Source organism: Salmo salar, chromosome ssa06 (genome assembly GCF_905237065.1).
Source record: "Salmo salar chromosome ssa06, Ssal_v3.1, whole genome shotgun sequence".
Taxonomy (NCBI): Eukaryota; Metazoa; Chordata; class Actinopteri; order Salmoniformes; family Salmonidae; genus Salmo; species Salmo salar.
This window is the reverse complement of record NC_059447.1, coordinates 25,619,749-25,635,840: the sequence shown is the minus strand read 5'-3', so window position 1 is coordinate 25,635,840 and position 16,092 is coordinate 25,619,749. Positions and strand designations below refer to the sequence as shown.

At 45.5% G+C, this 16,092-nt stretch overlaps 1 protein-coding gene across 1 annotated transcript in view; it reads right to left on the bottom strand.

Moving 5' to 3' along the window:
- LOC106606804 (voltage-dependent P/Q-type calcium channel subunit alpha-1A) overlaps positions 1-3,566 on the bottom strand; it is a 131,242-nt gene extending 127,676 nt beyond the window's left edge. The window contains 2 exon segments of the mRNA XM_045721286.1: positions 1,543-1,789; positions 1,792-3,566. Of these exon segments, the coding sequence (XP_045577242.1) occupies positions 1,543-1,789; positions 1,792-1,834 (290 nt within the window). The 5' untranslated portion in view covers positions 1,835-3,566.
- Between the last annotated feature and the right edge of the window lie 12,526 nt (positions 3,567-16,092).

Here is a 16,092-nt window from a genome sequence, read left to right as displayed (position 1 = left end):
TATCCATTTGCCCTTGCTTTTTCTGGGCTTTCTCCCTCTCTCATTTGTGATGGTAGGATTTCCATCCCAGTGTTATGTGATGTGATGTTCAGAGTAACAGTCAAAATCCATAAATACCACGGAATATCCTGGGCTTTAGTACATAGATACATAAATAAATACAACCAAGTATGACAAGAAGTACACACACACACACACACACACACACAAAGGGTGAACTGACCTCCTGACCTCCCTCAGTGCCTCATCCCTTGACGAGGTAGTGTATGAGGTAGTATATTACACAGGGTAGGGCTAGGGGAGGGGTTATAGGTTAGAGGTCAAGGGGCCATGACAGTTGATCTGGGACAAAGCAGAGCATCTGAGGTAATAGGAGAGACAGTTATGAGAGAGACAGAATGTGCTATTCATTCAAAACTGTTTACTGAATTTCCAGGGTGAGCGAGAAAAAAAGTCACCATCTTTCACTGCTGCATGAGAATATGTGTGAACGACCATTCTGCCAGCTTTCGGTTTGTTTCACATAGTTACTTTGACCCTTATCTTATGGATAACATGAGTCATATGGGTACAGTAAACAAGGTGCCATTGGGACCTTTGTGTTGTCTTACTGGTAGTGACCACATATGTCCCCATAGGAGAACCCTTTGAATAACCCTTTTTGGCTCCAGGTAGAACCCCTTACACAGAGGGCTCTACATGGAACCCAAAAAGAGTTCTACCTGAAACCAAAAAGGGTTCTCCTTTATGGAACAAAAAAGGGTTCCCCTATGGGGAGAGCCGAAGAAACTGTTTTGCAACCCTTTTTTCTAAGAGTGTACAGTAAATCTATAAAATCATGTACTGAATCATCTAGTGAAACATTCAACTGGATCATATTTAATCATTAATCTATATAATGATCTGCTACTGAATCATTAGTGAAACATTCAACTGGATCATATTTAATCATTAATCTATATAATGATCTGCTACTGTGTCATCTATTGAATGATACTGAATAATAAATGTATAGAATCAACTGATGAATCATCTCTCTCCTCCAAGTATAAGAGCATAGTGTATGTGTGTTGCCTTAAATGATTCAATTCACAGATTATTTTACACCTGGGGAATCAGGAGGCTATAGTCACATACACGTCACACATACAGTACCAGTCAAAAGTTTGGACACACCTACTCATTCGTGTACTGAAAATATTTCACACACATCTGTGTTCAATCTCCATTCAAACAATTGAACAGAACGATTCAAAAGCCTTAAAACAATCTCATCCATTTGCCAGAGCAGCAGGCCAATTAGAGTGTATCATTTCCTTTGAGTGTTGTTGTCTAGTAGGCTATGTTGTCATCATTACATGCTCACACTAGCCTAATGATGCCCTACCTAATTGGCTAATGGTAGAGTCACATAGATAGGTCCCATCATTAGATCATCTTCCCATTATGATAATAACATTGCTAGTACAGTGGGCCTACCTGATATTCGGGGTTTAGCATTGATGTTATGTTACACAGTGAGGAGAAACATGTAAAGGATATGGCCATTCTGTAATCTTTTTGGCGTATTTTCTCACAAAGTTGTCCTCGCTGAAGATGAACAGCGAGCGGTTGACGGTGAAGCAGTTCTGACGCACCGGGATGGGGTTGTACAGGGCCATGGTCCGGGCTCTCTGCGCCATGGACTGCTTGTAGACCCGCTGGCCCCCGGGGCCTCCAGGCGGGCCGCCCTGCCGGCTGCCGCCGCGGCCAGGGCCTCCAGGTCCATGCCCATGCCCTGGTCCAGCTGGCCGCCGCCATACCTGGACGGCATCTCGTTTTCGAACCGCGCCATTCTCTGGACACCAAATCTTTACAAAGCAGCTGTAGCTGAGAAGGAGGCGAATGCTCAGCACGACCACACAACATTACATCCCATCTGCCTGCGGACTGCCCATACACACAACTGTTTTATTCTGCTTCTTCCACCTGCATAGGGGGAGAGATGCGGGGGCGGTAGCCTATATGGTGCGGCCTTTACAAGATGAAGACGCCATGTAGGCTTTGGTCTCTGTCCGTGCGTTAGTGCTAATGTCAAGTGCGGGGGTAAAAAAAATGCAACGTGGGGTGGGCTGGATAGCTTGGCTTGTTGCACGACTATCAGTGCTGCAGGCTTCACAATTCCTCTTCAGTTCGTTTTTAGATGTCCAAAAAAAGAAGAGCAAGGCTCTTTGGGGGTTATTGGGGATATCAGATTGGGGATATTCCAAGATGAGTTAGTATAAATGTTTCATGTTCTCCATGGCTGCTCCAACGTCTTCTCCCGAACCATTAGCACCGTGCGATATGTTCGTCAGAAGCTTCTTGTGCTTCGCTTGTAGATAAAATGTTGTATTGTCATCATGACCACAGCACAATATTAAAATCAACCAGATTATCAAAATAAAAAAATAAGAAAATAAATCCACCAAGTCTTTCCCCTCAACCGGGCATGTTGGTCGTGGTTGCCATGGTACGTTTCAGACACCAAAAAATGCTGGGAAAAAGAGCTCAAATCTATAATTATTTATTTATTTTGCAACATCCGCAATGTTTGGTACACTGGCTAATTTGTCTCCCGCCACCTCACACTCGCTTTACACGCGCGCAAAGATGAACTGGCATCCTTATACACGAAAAGGATAAATTTGACATTTGTTGATTTTTCTTATTTGCATTCAATAATCATCTTTAATTGAAATCCGTCGTGGTTTGTAATGTAATGTAGGCTAATATTAGCGCTGAATCGAATTTCCCTTAACAATTAAATGATGTCCCCCTCGACACAATGATCATATTCTCTCCATCACCTGCACAGCCGTCCATTCATACGTGGTCTCATCCGAGGAGGGGACATTTGGACGCGGGCGACATCACCATAGCGGAGTGGGGAGCATCCGCCACCGCTCTGGTGTCTCGCCACCAGTCATCGTGATCTCCACAAGCGGGTCGAGCGCAGTGCAGAAGCCGTGAAAGTCGAACACCAACCCCGCCCCGCAGAGTGCCTCTGCCCGCTGGAAAAAACTGTGTCCTGCCCGTCCTCTTTCTCTCCTTCGTGAACAAGTGCGCTCCACGGCCTCCTCGGCTATCCGTCCAGCGGCCCTTAGGGGAGGGGAAGATGGAAGAATGGATGGATGGAGAGGGAGGGAGGAAATAGCACCCCTTTTTCTTTAGAAATAGTAGAAATGACTAGAAATGTAAAAAACAAACAAAAAAACCCAGATCAGAACACGAAATCGTCTCCGTCCAGATCAGCCAGTATTTTGGACTATAAGCTACTAAGCGACTAGAGCCGATCAATTCAGCGCTGAATGCCTGAGAAAATCTCTGTCCCGAAACCTGTGTGTGTAGCCAATATGTGTGTTGCCGCCAGGCGCTGCAGCACATGACGCACACAGCCCCCACTCACAGACTCGCTCCTCGCTCCCCTTCGTTCAAGTTCCAGACCGTGGACGGTGAGCCCTGATTTCCTTGGGAGCTATAGCCATATGCCCAGCCCTGGATTCACGATGCCTGTCCCTGTCATACACACATTCTAGCACACATCAATGGAAAAATAATGCGTAAAATAACTCTGTGGTGAAAGAGATCCGCGGGGGGACATGGTTGCTTGGTGATTGTGAGAGTGTGGGGGGTAGAGATGGATGATTATGTTTGTTTTTATTGCTGCTTCATGAACGACCTGGTAACTGTGTCAAGGTCAGCCTTGTGTGTGAGCTATGTGTGTTTTAGTGAGGGAGGAAGAGGTTGTTGGGGGGTACATCTCTCCTGGCGTGTGTAGCTCGCGCGAGGGGATACAGCTGCACCCCCTGGCGTGAGACAGCGAGCGAGTGTGCGTGCACGTGCGCGCGTCTCGGGGGAGATGTGTGGCATCCTGTGTGTGTGTGTGTGTGTGTGTGTGTGTGCGAGAGAGAGGAAAGAGAGAGAGAGAGAGAGCGCGCGCGTTAGGGAACGTGCAGAGAGAAACATCTACGGGCTATTCTTAGCTGCAGACATTTGGAAATTAATGGACAGAGTTCTCCCTCCCCGTCTCTCGCTCTTCCTCTACCGTCTCTCTCGCTCTTCCACCCCCGTTCCTCTCTCTCTCTGGATCCGAGCCGATGCTAGTGCTCTTCCCCTCTCCCTCTCTCTTCAGTCCGGCATGCATGTCACTAATGCTCAAGGTACGGCCGTCCCTAATGTCCCTCGTCCATTGCCATTGCCGGGCATTCTGAAATCAAATGCACAACTCAGGCTACATGATGTGCAAATGAAATGGAGTCTATATATGCATAAAAAGACCGTGTGATTATATTAATGAATACGAATATGTATTTGTGGTTTCTACTGCTCTTCGTGTTGGGTTGGAACGGTCTTTTTGAGAACAGAACGGAAGTGGCGTAGCAGCCCTCCAAACCTCGGTCCAGTGTGATCTATTATAGGTTTTAATTGATTGCCGCCCGAAATAGCAGCCGCTTTGAATGGTAAATGATTTAATTAATGTTAAATTAATGAAGTGGACATGGACTTAAGGGCGACCTGGGTATTAATCCATATCTGGAGTCATCATCTGGTCAATATATAAACTTGATGGTGAAATAACGTTCTTGTGAGAGAAAGAAGACGACCGATATCGGCGCGACCTTAACTGTTATTGCTTATTGGGTATCACGTGAAGCGTGGATCAATGTTTTCTTCAGATGTGCCTTCAGCGGTGAGAGACCCACTGTCAGGTCTAACAAGATTGTCTCTATACACTGTACACTGTCATTCTTTTGTGGAAACCCGTTGCTAGAACCATTCGAGTAACCCAACTCAAAGTATTGCAGTGTTCAATACTTAAAGTAATAAAGTGACATCACCACCCATATGGTTATCTTTTAAAGTTGTAAATACTTAACTGTTTTGTGTTCTATTAACTTATTTGCGTTATGTATTCTGAACTATAACGATTGAAGCTACTTGAATATGAATATTTGTTGTAGTGACCATAACAATTTAGGGTCCCTTCTACTTCAATTATTAACCTTCATTGGTAATCATTTTCAAGTGTAAGTACTAAGTAGTTCTGATTAGCCCTTTTCAGTGGTCGTGTCTTAATGTTTAACATTGTTTGATGTATTTGCTGATTTGTCATTATAATCCACCTTAGCAGTCATTGTTGAGCACAGTGCTCATTCCTCTAGCAGTAACTGGAGGTAGAGCTGTAACCAGTCATTGTTGACCACAGTGCTCATTCCTCTAGCAGTAACTGGAGGTAGAGCTGTAACCAGTCATTGTTGAGCACAGTGCTCATCCCTCTAGCAGTAACTGGAGGTAGAGCTGTAACCAGTCATTGTTGAGCACAGTGCTCATCCCTCTAGCAGTAACTGGAGGTTGAGCTGTAACCAGTCATTGTTGACCACAGTGCTCATCCCTCTAGCTATTACACCTAAAACGGCTTAATACTATTTTAGAAATATACTTTTCTTTCTTCAAACAAGCCATGTGGCACTATTACATATTCGTAACTTGCAAAAACGTAATAATTCTATATCATTACAACACAGATAAATCAAGTGTTTTGACTCTAATATCAATGTGTCTGACTACTACTTTGTTATTTGATGTAAAGATGTAAAACATAATAGAGTCATGTAAGTACAACTTCTTTAATACATGTTAGATTGACTTTAGCATATTAACTAATCATAACCTTAGCAGAATACAAATACATAAAGTTATATTTACTAAATAACATAATATTTGTTAACAGTACTCATAAAACTTTAAGTGATATGAAATCTTATTGACTTGAGTTAGTACCACTTGTATGAGTTCTACTGACGGTTGGAGATGTTTGAGTAGCCACTAATCAATTCATTTAATGAGTTAGGCACTTACCTTTTATAGTGTAACCATGGTAGAAAGGCCATGGGAGAAAACTTAACTCTTACCTTAACCCCAACCTTTACAAATACCAACACTACCAATCTTTTACCCATTCAAAATTGACCCTATTTATTGTGTTGGACCATGTCAGAACCATGGATAGTTCCCTTAACCATTCAAGATTATGCAAGGCCAATAGAACTGTCCATGGTGCTTAAAACGACCCACAGCAACAGTTCCAGCAACAAACAATTTTCAGCATCACAGACAGTTCTGTTTTGTCGAATCAGCTGTGTAGTGCTAGGGTATCAAAAAAAATGTGCACCCCTTTGGGTCCCCAGGACCAGGGCTGTGTTCAGTACGTTTTTACGTTCGTTCAATCGAACAGAAACAGCGCTGTACTGAACGACCAGTTGAAAAACGTTGGGTTGTGGGTTGGAGAACGCTATGAGTATGGCTACAGGCCTTTAAATACGTCCCTCATTGCTTCAAGCCACACCTCGCACCCCCACCAAACGGGAGCAAACATACCTCAAAGTCTGTTCAAGAACGTACAAGAACGTTTTGGCGAAACATGTCGTTCAGTAAAAACCGTTCTGTAACGTAGTAAAAGTTCAAGCTAACTGAACGCACCTCAGGATTAAGAAACACAGGCCGGGTCCGAATACCCATACTAGTGTAGGCTACTACATACTTAAACTGCATAGTCATTTCAGCATTTAATCTACTAGAGTTCACTTGTTTTTCCGACTCAAGTGTTTGACAACAGCTGATAATCAGATAAATTGACGCGCTGTACCAAAATGAACGAGTGATGGGAGTCAACGCAATCGAGCATTACATCATACATTTGAGCATTACATCATACATTTGAGCATTACATCATACATTTGAGCATTAGATCATGCATTCGAAATTTCACATACTATAAATCTCTTTTTTCGCAAACTATTTAGTACACTAGTATGGTTATTTGGACACACACCTGCGCTAGAAGACACGTAGAACTGTCCGTGGTGCTGAAAATGACCACAGACAATTCCTTGCTCAATTGAACAACTTCCAGGCCAATAGAACTGTCCATGGTTTGATAACTGTTTTAGCCCCTTATTTCCAGTCCTCTACTGCAGGACCACCAGACTGTCCACACGTTTGTTCTAGCCCTGCACTGACACACCTGATTCAACAACTCAAGGGCTTGGTAAATAGCTGACACACCTGATTCAACAACTCAAGGGCTTGGTAAATACCTGACACACCTGATTCAACAACTCAAGGGCTTGGTAAATATCTGACACCTGATTCAACAACTCAATGGCTTGGTAAATACCTGACACACCTGATTCAACAACTCAAGGGCTTGGTAAATACCTGACACACCTGATTCAACAACTCAAGGGCTTGGTAAATAGCTGACACACCAGATTCAACAACTCAAGGGCTTGGTAAATACCTGACACACCTGATTCAACAACTCAAGGGCTTGGTAAATACCTGACACACCAGATTCAACAACTCAAGGGCTTGGTAAATACCTGACACCTGATTCAACAACTCAAGGGCTTGGTAAATACCTGACACACCTGATTCAACAACTCAAGGGCTTGGTAAATACCTGACACCAGATTCAACAACTCAAGGGCTTGGTAAATAGCTGACACACCTGATTCAACAACTCAAGGGCTTGGTAAATAGCTGACACACCTGATTCAACAACTCAAGGGCTTGGTAAATACCTGACACCTGATTCAACAACTCAATGGCTTGGTAAATAGCTGACACACCTGATTCAACAACTCAAGGGCTTGGTAAATACCTGACACACCAGATTCAACAACTCAAGGGCTTGGTAAATACCTGACACACCAGATTCAACAACTCAAGGGCTTGGTAAATACCTGACACCTGATTCAACAACTCAAGGGCTTGGTAAATACCTGACACACCAGATTCAACAACTCAAGGGCTTGGTAAATACCTGACACACCAGATTCAACAACTCAAGGGCTTGGTAAATACCTGACACACCTGATTCAAATCAAATCAAATGTTATTAATCACATGCTCCAAATACAACAGGTGTACAGTACACCTTACAGTGAAATGTTTACTTACGAGTCCCTAACCAACAATGCAGTTTAAAAAAAAATATGGATACGAATATGAGATAAAAATAGCAAGTAATTAAAGAGCAGCAGTAAAATAGCAATAGCGAGACTATATACAGGGGTTACCGGTACAGTCAATGTGCGGGTGCACCGGTTAGATGAGGTAGTATGTACATTTAGGTAGCATTATTAAAGTGACTATGCATAGATGATAGCAACAGAGAATAGCAGCGGTGTGTGGGGGGGGGGGGGGCAATGCAAATGGACTGGGTAGCCATTCATTTAGATGTTCAGGGGTCTTATGGCTTGGAGGTAGAAGATGTTTAGAAGCCTCTTGGACCTAGACTTGGCCCTCCGGTACTGCTTGCCATGCGGTAATAGAGAGAACAGTCTATGACTAGGGTGGCTGGAGTCTTTGACAATTTTTAGGGCCTTCCTCTGACACCACCTGGTATAGAGGTCCTGGATGGCAGGAAGCTTGGCCCCAGTGGTGTACTGGGCCGTACGCATTACCCTCTGTAGTGCCTTGCAGTCGGAGGCCGAGCAGTTTCCATACCAGGCAGTGATGCAGCCAGTCAGGATGCTCTCAACAACTCAAGGGCTTGGTAAATAGCTGGTACACCTGATACAACAACTCAATGGCTTGGTAATTAGTGAGTTGAATCAGGTGTGTGTTAGTGCAGGGCTAGAACTAAAATGTCCCCCAGGAGAGGGCTGTGAATTAGGGTTGATGCTGTGGACCATTTCAGCACCACAGACAGCTATTGGCCCTGCAGCAGTTGAACGGGACAATGGAACTAGCTGCCCATGGTGCTGAAGCTGGCCAGTAGAATACAGGGATTTCTAGGACAGGATGTTAGGATAGGATGAACTTTAATGTCCCCGACAGGAAAATTGTCTTAGACACACAGTACTGACGCATACAAAATAGACAGTGCACATTACACATTCAGCATAATACATACATTGGACATTACCCATCATACACATTGTGCACTTCTCAAATAGCCACATACATAATACATATTGCACCCACTGTCATCCATGTGACACATTTCCTTCCCGGGTGGATCCTTCCCCCAGTCAACAAGCATGAGAGACTTCTGAGGAGCGGTGGGGGTAGGGTTGAATTGGGCACGGCCGCGGCACACATGCTTGAGCTGGCCCATAGAAATAGAGTCTGTGAGCTAGCCGCTCTCTGGCTCCTCGCGCCGGTTGAGAGATGCGCTCTGTCAGCTTGGGTGAACCGCCGTGCCGGATCCAGCGCCTCCCGCCCACGCAGGCGGCCTGGTTTGTGGGTGCCGTATCTGTGTGCGATATCGTGTCCCGCGGACATACCCGCCTGATGCTAAACGCATCGAATGCGCTTGAGCAGGTCGAACCCAGAGCCAGAGGAATACACCAAAATCAGAAACAGAAACAAGCGCTGTGTAGAGGAAAATATGGATGGGTGGAGAGTGCAATATGGTACACAGTAGAATATCAAACGTGGGGTGGAGGGGCCTACTAAACTCATGGAAGAAACACCTTTTAGCTATGGCAGTTGGCCTATGAATAAAGGGAAGGGGGGAGGGAGGAGTTCATTCAAAGATGGGTGAAAAACACGAGGGTTACTCTAGATGTGTCTGTGTCTGTCTGTCTGTCTGTCTGTGTGTGTGTGTGTGTGTGTGTGTGTGTGTGTGTGTGTGTGTGTGTGTGTGTGTGTGTGTGTGTGTGTGTGTGTGTGTGTGTGTGTTTATATGAATATGTGGGTTAATGAGCATGCTTTTATGATTCTATTTGTGTTTGCACGTATGCGCGCATATCTGTGTGTGTGTGTGTTTGGCAATTCTGTGTGTGTGTGTGTGTGCATGTGTATGTGTGTGCGTGTGTTTGCAGTATATGTGTGCCCATATGTATCATATTTCTGTTGCATACTTGTCACCTTCATTGTTTGATATATGCTGTCTACGTGTGGCCAGCTGATAATCTCTGCCACCCTGGAGTGTGCTGTGTTGTCTCTCAGTCAGAAGTCCCTAATCATCCCCTGCAAGAGACCCGGTCTCTCCCCCTTCAAGCATAGCCTAGCCTCCTCGTCTTCCTTCTCCTCTTCCTTTTCCTCCTCCTCCTTCTCCCACCTACTCTGTAGCAGAAGTACCGGAAAAATTGGAACTAAGATCCAGATTGTATCAAATAAATGTGTGGAGGCTGATGTGGCTGATGTGGTGCCTCTGCCACTAAGATACTTATCAGCAAGGAGAGAAACACCATAGTTAACGCCAATGGAATGGACAACCAACAATGGTTAAGTATGGGCATGTGTGCAGAGTTACAAAACCCTCTCAGGGGTGGTTGCCTTACTTGCCTGGACCCATAATAAGACAGGTTCCAATAAGCACCCTCAATGGAGAGGTCCCTGAGTAGGCTTCATCTGCTTCTGTGCATCCACCCATATAACCCATGTTAATAACCCTATCAGGAGATGTTTTTCTGAAAGCTCAAGTCTCAGACCAAGTGGTGGGTGCATCCTGCAGGCTGTGAGGCTGGGTGAGGCTGGGTGGTTCTGAGTTGCAGTCTAAGAAGGAGCTGTATGTGACTCAATGATTCATAAAGCTGAATAATTCATTGGCTGGAGGCATGTAGAGCTCACTACCTCTGCCTCTGCCTCTCCGTCCTTGGTGAACCGTCTCTCTCTGCCTCTGCTCTGACAGACCTACTGCAGTAAGTAGTCACTATGTGGACAGGCTACAAAGGACAGACTTACTCCAGTAAGAACTTACTATACAGCCAGGCCACAAAGAACAGACTTACTGCAGTGAGTAGACAGCCAGGCTACAAAGGACAGAAATAGCAATGTTGCCAAAACTGTCATCTTTGTCCAATGAACCCACTAGGTATGCAGGCTATTGTTCCAGCCCAATGCACACCTGATTCAACTCCTCAACCAATTGTCAAGCCCTTAAATCAGGTATGTTAGTATTGGGCTGTGTGTGCTGTATGTGTGTGTGTGTGTGTGTGTGTGTGTGTGTGTGTGTGTGTGTGTGTGTGTGTGTGTGTGTGTGTGTGTGTGTGTGTGTGTGTGTGTGTGTGTGTGTGTGTGTGTTGGTGTGCTGTGCCTGCCTAGGCGAGGCAGTACACACAGGCAGGCCGAAGCGATGCTGATGTCAGCACAATACATTTTTAAACAGTTGGAATTATTAACTCGCTCATAAGTAGGCTCCTACTGCTCCCAGTCTTCTACCAGAGGAGCACGAGATTTTATGTAACAGTTTCAATCTAATTCAATGGTGTTTTATTGGCTTACAGTACATATAGTACCGTACCGTGCAATGCAACAATAAGAGCCAAGCATGTACTTCTCTAAGAGGAAGCTATCTCTGCCAGATAGAATGTACCTCCATCAGATTCACATCACATTCTCTTTTTTAAAAATGGGGGTAAAAAAAATGACTTGTTTTGCAAGGTGAGAGTAAAACCTGTAAAGAGAAGAGGGAGATGGGAGTGGTGTGATGGGGATAGAGGAGACGTGTGGAGAAAGAGAGAGAGAGAGAGAGAAAAAGAAAAAGAAAGAAAGAAAGAAAGAAAGAAAGAAAGAAAGAAAGAAAGAAAGAAAGAAAGAAAGAAAGAAAGAAAGAAAGAAAGAAAGAAAGAAAGAGGGAGGGAGGGAGGGAGTCTCCGTAAAATCTGTCCTTGGTGTAAGTATACCAACATGGTTTACTGGTGAGGATGAAGTCACCAGAATATCTGCAGAGAGCACTCCCCCCTCCTTTCTCCCCATCCTCTCTTTTCCCAGCCACACCTCTCTATCTCTCCCTCCTCACCTCCTTTCTCATCATTCCCTATTGTCCATACCCCACCTCTCTCCCCCATAAGTTTATTTCCTCTGTCTCCCAAAATACCTCTACATTTCTCACCTTCCCTCTTTCCTCAACCCTAATTCTCTACCCCACCATTTTCTCCATTTTACTGTCTTTCTCTTTCTCCCATAGGCACTTCTTATTCCATATTCTTCTCTCTTTTACTCTTACGGTACACCCCATTTCTCTCATCCCTCTCAACCACACTCACATGTTTATCTCTACTATTAGTTCCTATTGCTCTCTTCCTCCTTTCTTCTCTCACATCAGGGTCATTCAATTCTAGTCCTTCTGGGCTGCCGTGTCTGCTGGTTTTCATATCTCCCTGATAGTTACATTAATTCATGTCCGTAGCCATACACACACACCTGGTTTCCAGCTACTAAACCAGTGGCTGAGTCTAAAGCCAGGGATGCCAAGGAAGCAGAAGACACAGTGGTCCTTGAGACCGGGAGTTGAACATCCTGGATGAACTTCATGTATATGTTACAATCAATAGGGTAATACTAGTTACTCAGTCAGCATTCTGTCATAACACCTAGACTACTTCCTGTAACCATCTGTCTCTGCATGCAGTGCCACCCCACAACTGTCAATCACAGAGACCCCATTGAGAAAAGGCTCAGGGTGAGGAGCTAAGCTGGAGAGCAGCCAATGAGAGCAGCCTGGACTCAGTGAGGGAGGTAATGAGGCATGGAAGGCAGTCAGTGAGGCACACACTGGATGACTTACCCCTTTCTCTCTCTTTCTCTCCTCCTTGCCTCTCTCCTTTCTAGATATTCCTCCCTCCCTCCGTGTCTCTCTTTGTGTGTGTGTGTCTCTGAGCCATGGTAGCCGTAGCATAGTCAGCAGACTGAGCTGTCCCATTGTAGCAGTGTAGCAGCAGCAGTAGCAGAGCTGTTGGGTACAACTGAGTATGTGGATTAGCAGTGCCTTAACTCAGCCAAACCACCACTGCTACTACTGGCCGACCTTCACAGTTGGCAGTGACTACATTCATTACAGACGTGAGGCCTAATCGATAGGAAGAGCTAGTCAGTGTTGGCTATAGGCATTACACGGGTGTCACTCCAATTGAAAAGACAGTGTGTGTGTGTGTGGGTGGGTGGAATATGGAAGGGAGTTCCATGCACTCATGGCTCTGTATAGTACTGTACGTTTCCTTGAATTTGTTCTGGATCTGGGGACTGTGAAAAGACCCCTGGTGGCATGTCTGGTGGGGTAAGTGTGTGTGTCAGCGCAACTCTTAGCCAAGAGAGACTGGCATGGATAGTATTAATATTAGCCATCTGACTACAATGAAGAGCAAGATGTGCCGCTCTGTTCTGGGCCAGCTGCAGCCTAACTAGGTCTTTCTTTGTAGCACTGGACAATAAATATGACTGGACAATAAATCAAATCAAATCATCAAATCACATTTTATTGGTCACATACACATGGTTAGCAGATGTTATTGAGAGTGAAGCGAAATGCTTGTGCTTCTAGTTCCGACAGTGCAGAAATATCTAAAAAGTAATCTAACAATTCCACAACAACTACCTAATACACACAAATCTAAGTAAAGGAGTGGAATAAGAATATATACATATCAATATATGGATGAGCAATGACAGAGCGACATAGGCAAGATGCAGTAGATGGTATAAAATACAATATATACATATGAGATGGGCAATGCAAGATATGAAAACATTATTAAAGTGGCATTATTAAAGTGACTAGTTATCCATTTATTAAAGTGGCCAGTGATTTGAGTCTGTATGTAGGCAGTAGCCCCACTGTGTTAGTATGGTTATTTAACAGTCTGATGGCCTTGAGATAGAAGCTATTTTTCAGTCTCTCAGTCCCAGCTTTGATGCACCTGTCTGTACTGACCTCGCCTTCTGGATGATAGCAGGGTGAACAGGCAGTGGCTCAGGTGGTTGTTGTCCTTGATTATCTTTTTGGTCTTCCTGTGACATCAGGTGCTGTAGGTGTCCTGGAGGGCAGGTAGTTTGCCCCCGGTGATGCGTTGTGCAGACCGCACCACCCTCTGTAGAGCCCTGTGGTTGTGGGCGGTGCTGTTGCCGTACCAGGCGGTGATACAGCCCGACAGGATGCTCTCAATTGTGCATCTGTAAAAGTTTGAGGGTTATAGGTGACAAGCCACATTTCTTCAGCCTCCTGAGGTTGAAGAGGCACTGCTGCGCCTTCTTCACCACACTGTCTGTGTGGGTGGACCATTTCAGTTTGTCCTTGATGTGTACGCCGAGGAACTTAAAACTTTCCACCTTCTCCACTGCTGTCCTGTCGATGTGGATAGGGGGGTGCTCCCTCTGCTGTTTCCTGAAGTCCACAATCATCTCCTTTGTTTTGTTGACATTTAGTGAGAGGTTGTTTTCATGACACCACACTGTTTTCATGCCCTCACCTCCTCCCTATAGACTGTCTCGTCATTGTTGGTAATCAAGCCTACTACTGTTGTGTCATCTGTGAACTTAATGATTGAGTTGGAGGTGTGCATGGCCACGCAATCATGGGTAAACAGGAAGTACAAGAGGGGGCTGAGCACGCACCCTTGTGGGGCCCCAGTGTTGAGGATCAGTGAAGTGGAGATGTTGTTTCCTACCTTCACCACCTGGGGGCGGCCCGTCAGGAAGTCCAGGACCCAATTGCACAGGACGGGGTTGAGACCCAGGGCCTCAAGCTTAATGATGAGCTTGGAGGGTACTATGGTTTTGAATGCTGAGCTGTAGTCAATGAACAGCATTCTTACATAGGTATTCCTCTTGTCCAGGTGGGATAGGGCCGTGTGCAGTGTGAAGGCGATTGCATCGTCTGTGGACCTATTTGGGCGGTACCCAAATTGGAGTGGGTCTAGGGTATCAGGTAGGGTGGAGGTGGTATGATCCTTGACAAGTCTCTCAAAGCACTTCATGATGACAGAAGTGAGTGCCATGGGTGATAGGCTTCCTGTTAAGGCAAGGGCTGATTTCAAGGTTTTACTGCTAACCTACAAAGCATTACATGGGCTTGCTCCTACCTATCTTTCCGATTTGGTCCTGCCGTACATACCTACACGTACGCTACGGTCACAAGACGCAGGCCTCCTAATTGTCCCTAGAATTTCTAAGCAAACGGCTGGAGGTAGGGCTTTCTCCTATAGAGCTCCATTTTTATGGAATGGTCTGCCTACCAATGTGAGAGACGCAGACTCAGTCTCAACCTTTAAGTCTTTACTGAAGACTTATCTCTTCAGTAGGTCCTATGATTAAGTATAGTCTGGCCCAGGAGTGTGAAGGTGAACGGAAAGGCTGGAGCAACGAACCGCCCTTGCTGTCTCTGCCTTGCCGGTTCCCCTCTTTCCACTGGGATTCTCTGCCTCTAACCCTTTTACAGAGGCTGAGTCACTGGCCTACTGGTGTTCTTCCATGCCGTCCATGGGAGGGGTGCGTCACTTGAGTGGGTTGAGTCACTGACGTGGTCTTCCTGTCTGGGTTGGCGCCCCCCCCCCTTGGGTTGTGCCATGGCGGAGATCGTTGTGGGCTATACTCGGCCTTGTCTTAGGACGGTAAGTTGGTGGTTGGAGACATCCCTCTAGTGGTGTGGGGGCTGTGCTTTGGCAAAGTGGGTGGGGTTATATCCTGCCTGTTTGGCCCTGTCCGGGGTATCATCGGATGGGGCCACAGTGTCTTCTGATCCCTCCTGTCTCAGCCTCCAGTATTTATGCTGCAGTAGTTTATGTGTCGGGGGCTAGGGTCAGTCTGTTACATCTGGAGTATTTCTCTTGTCTTATCCGGTGTCCTGTGTGTATTTAAATATGCTCTCTCTAATTCTCTCTTTCTCTCTTTCTGTCTTTCTCTCGGAGGACCTGAGCCCTAGGACCATGCCTCAGGACTACCTGGTATGATGACTCCTTGCTGTCCCCAGTCCACCTGGCCGTGCTGCTGCTCCAGTTTCAACTGTTCTGCCTGCGGCTATGGAACCCTGACCTGTTCACCGGACGTGCTTGTTGCACCCTCGACAACTACTATGATTATTATTATTTGACCATGCTGGTCATTTATGAACATTTTAACATTTTAACATTTTGACCATGTTCTGTTTTAATATCCACCCTGCACAGCCAGAAGAGGACTGGCCACCCCTCATAGCCTGGTTCCTCTCTAGGTTTCTTCCTAGGTTTTTGGCCTTTCTAGGGAGTTTTTCCTAGGGAGTTTTTCCTAGCCACCGTGCTTCTTTCACATGCTTTGCTTGCTGTTTGGGGTTTTAGGCTGGGTTTCTGTACAGCACTTTGAGAA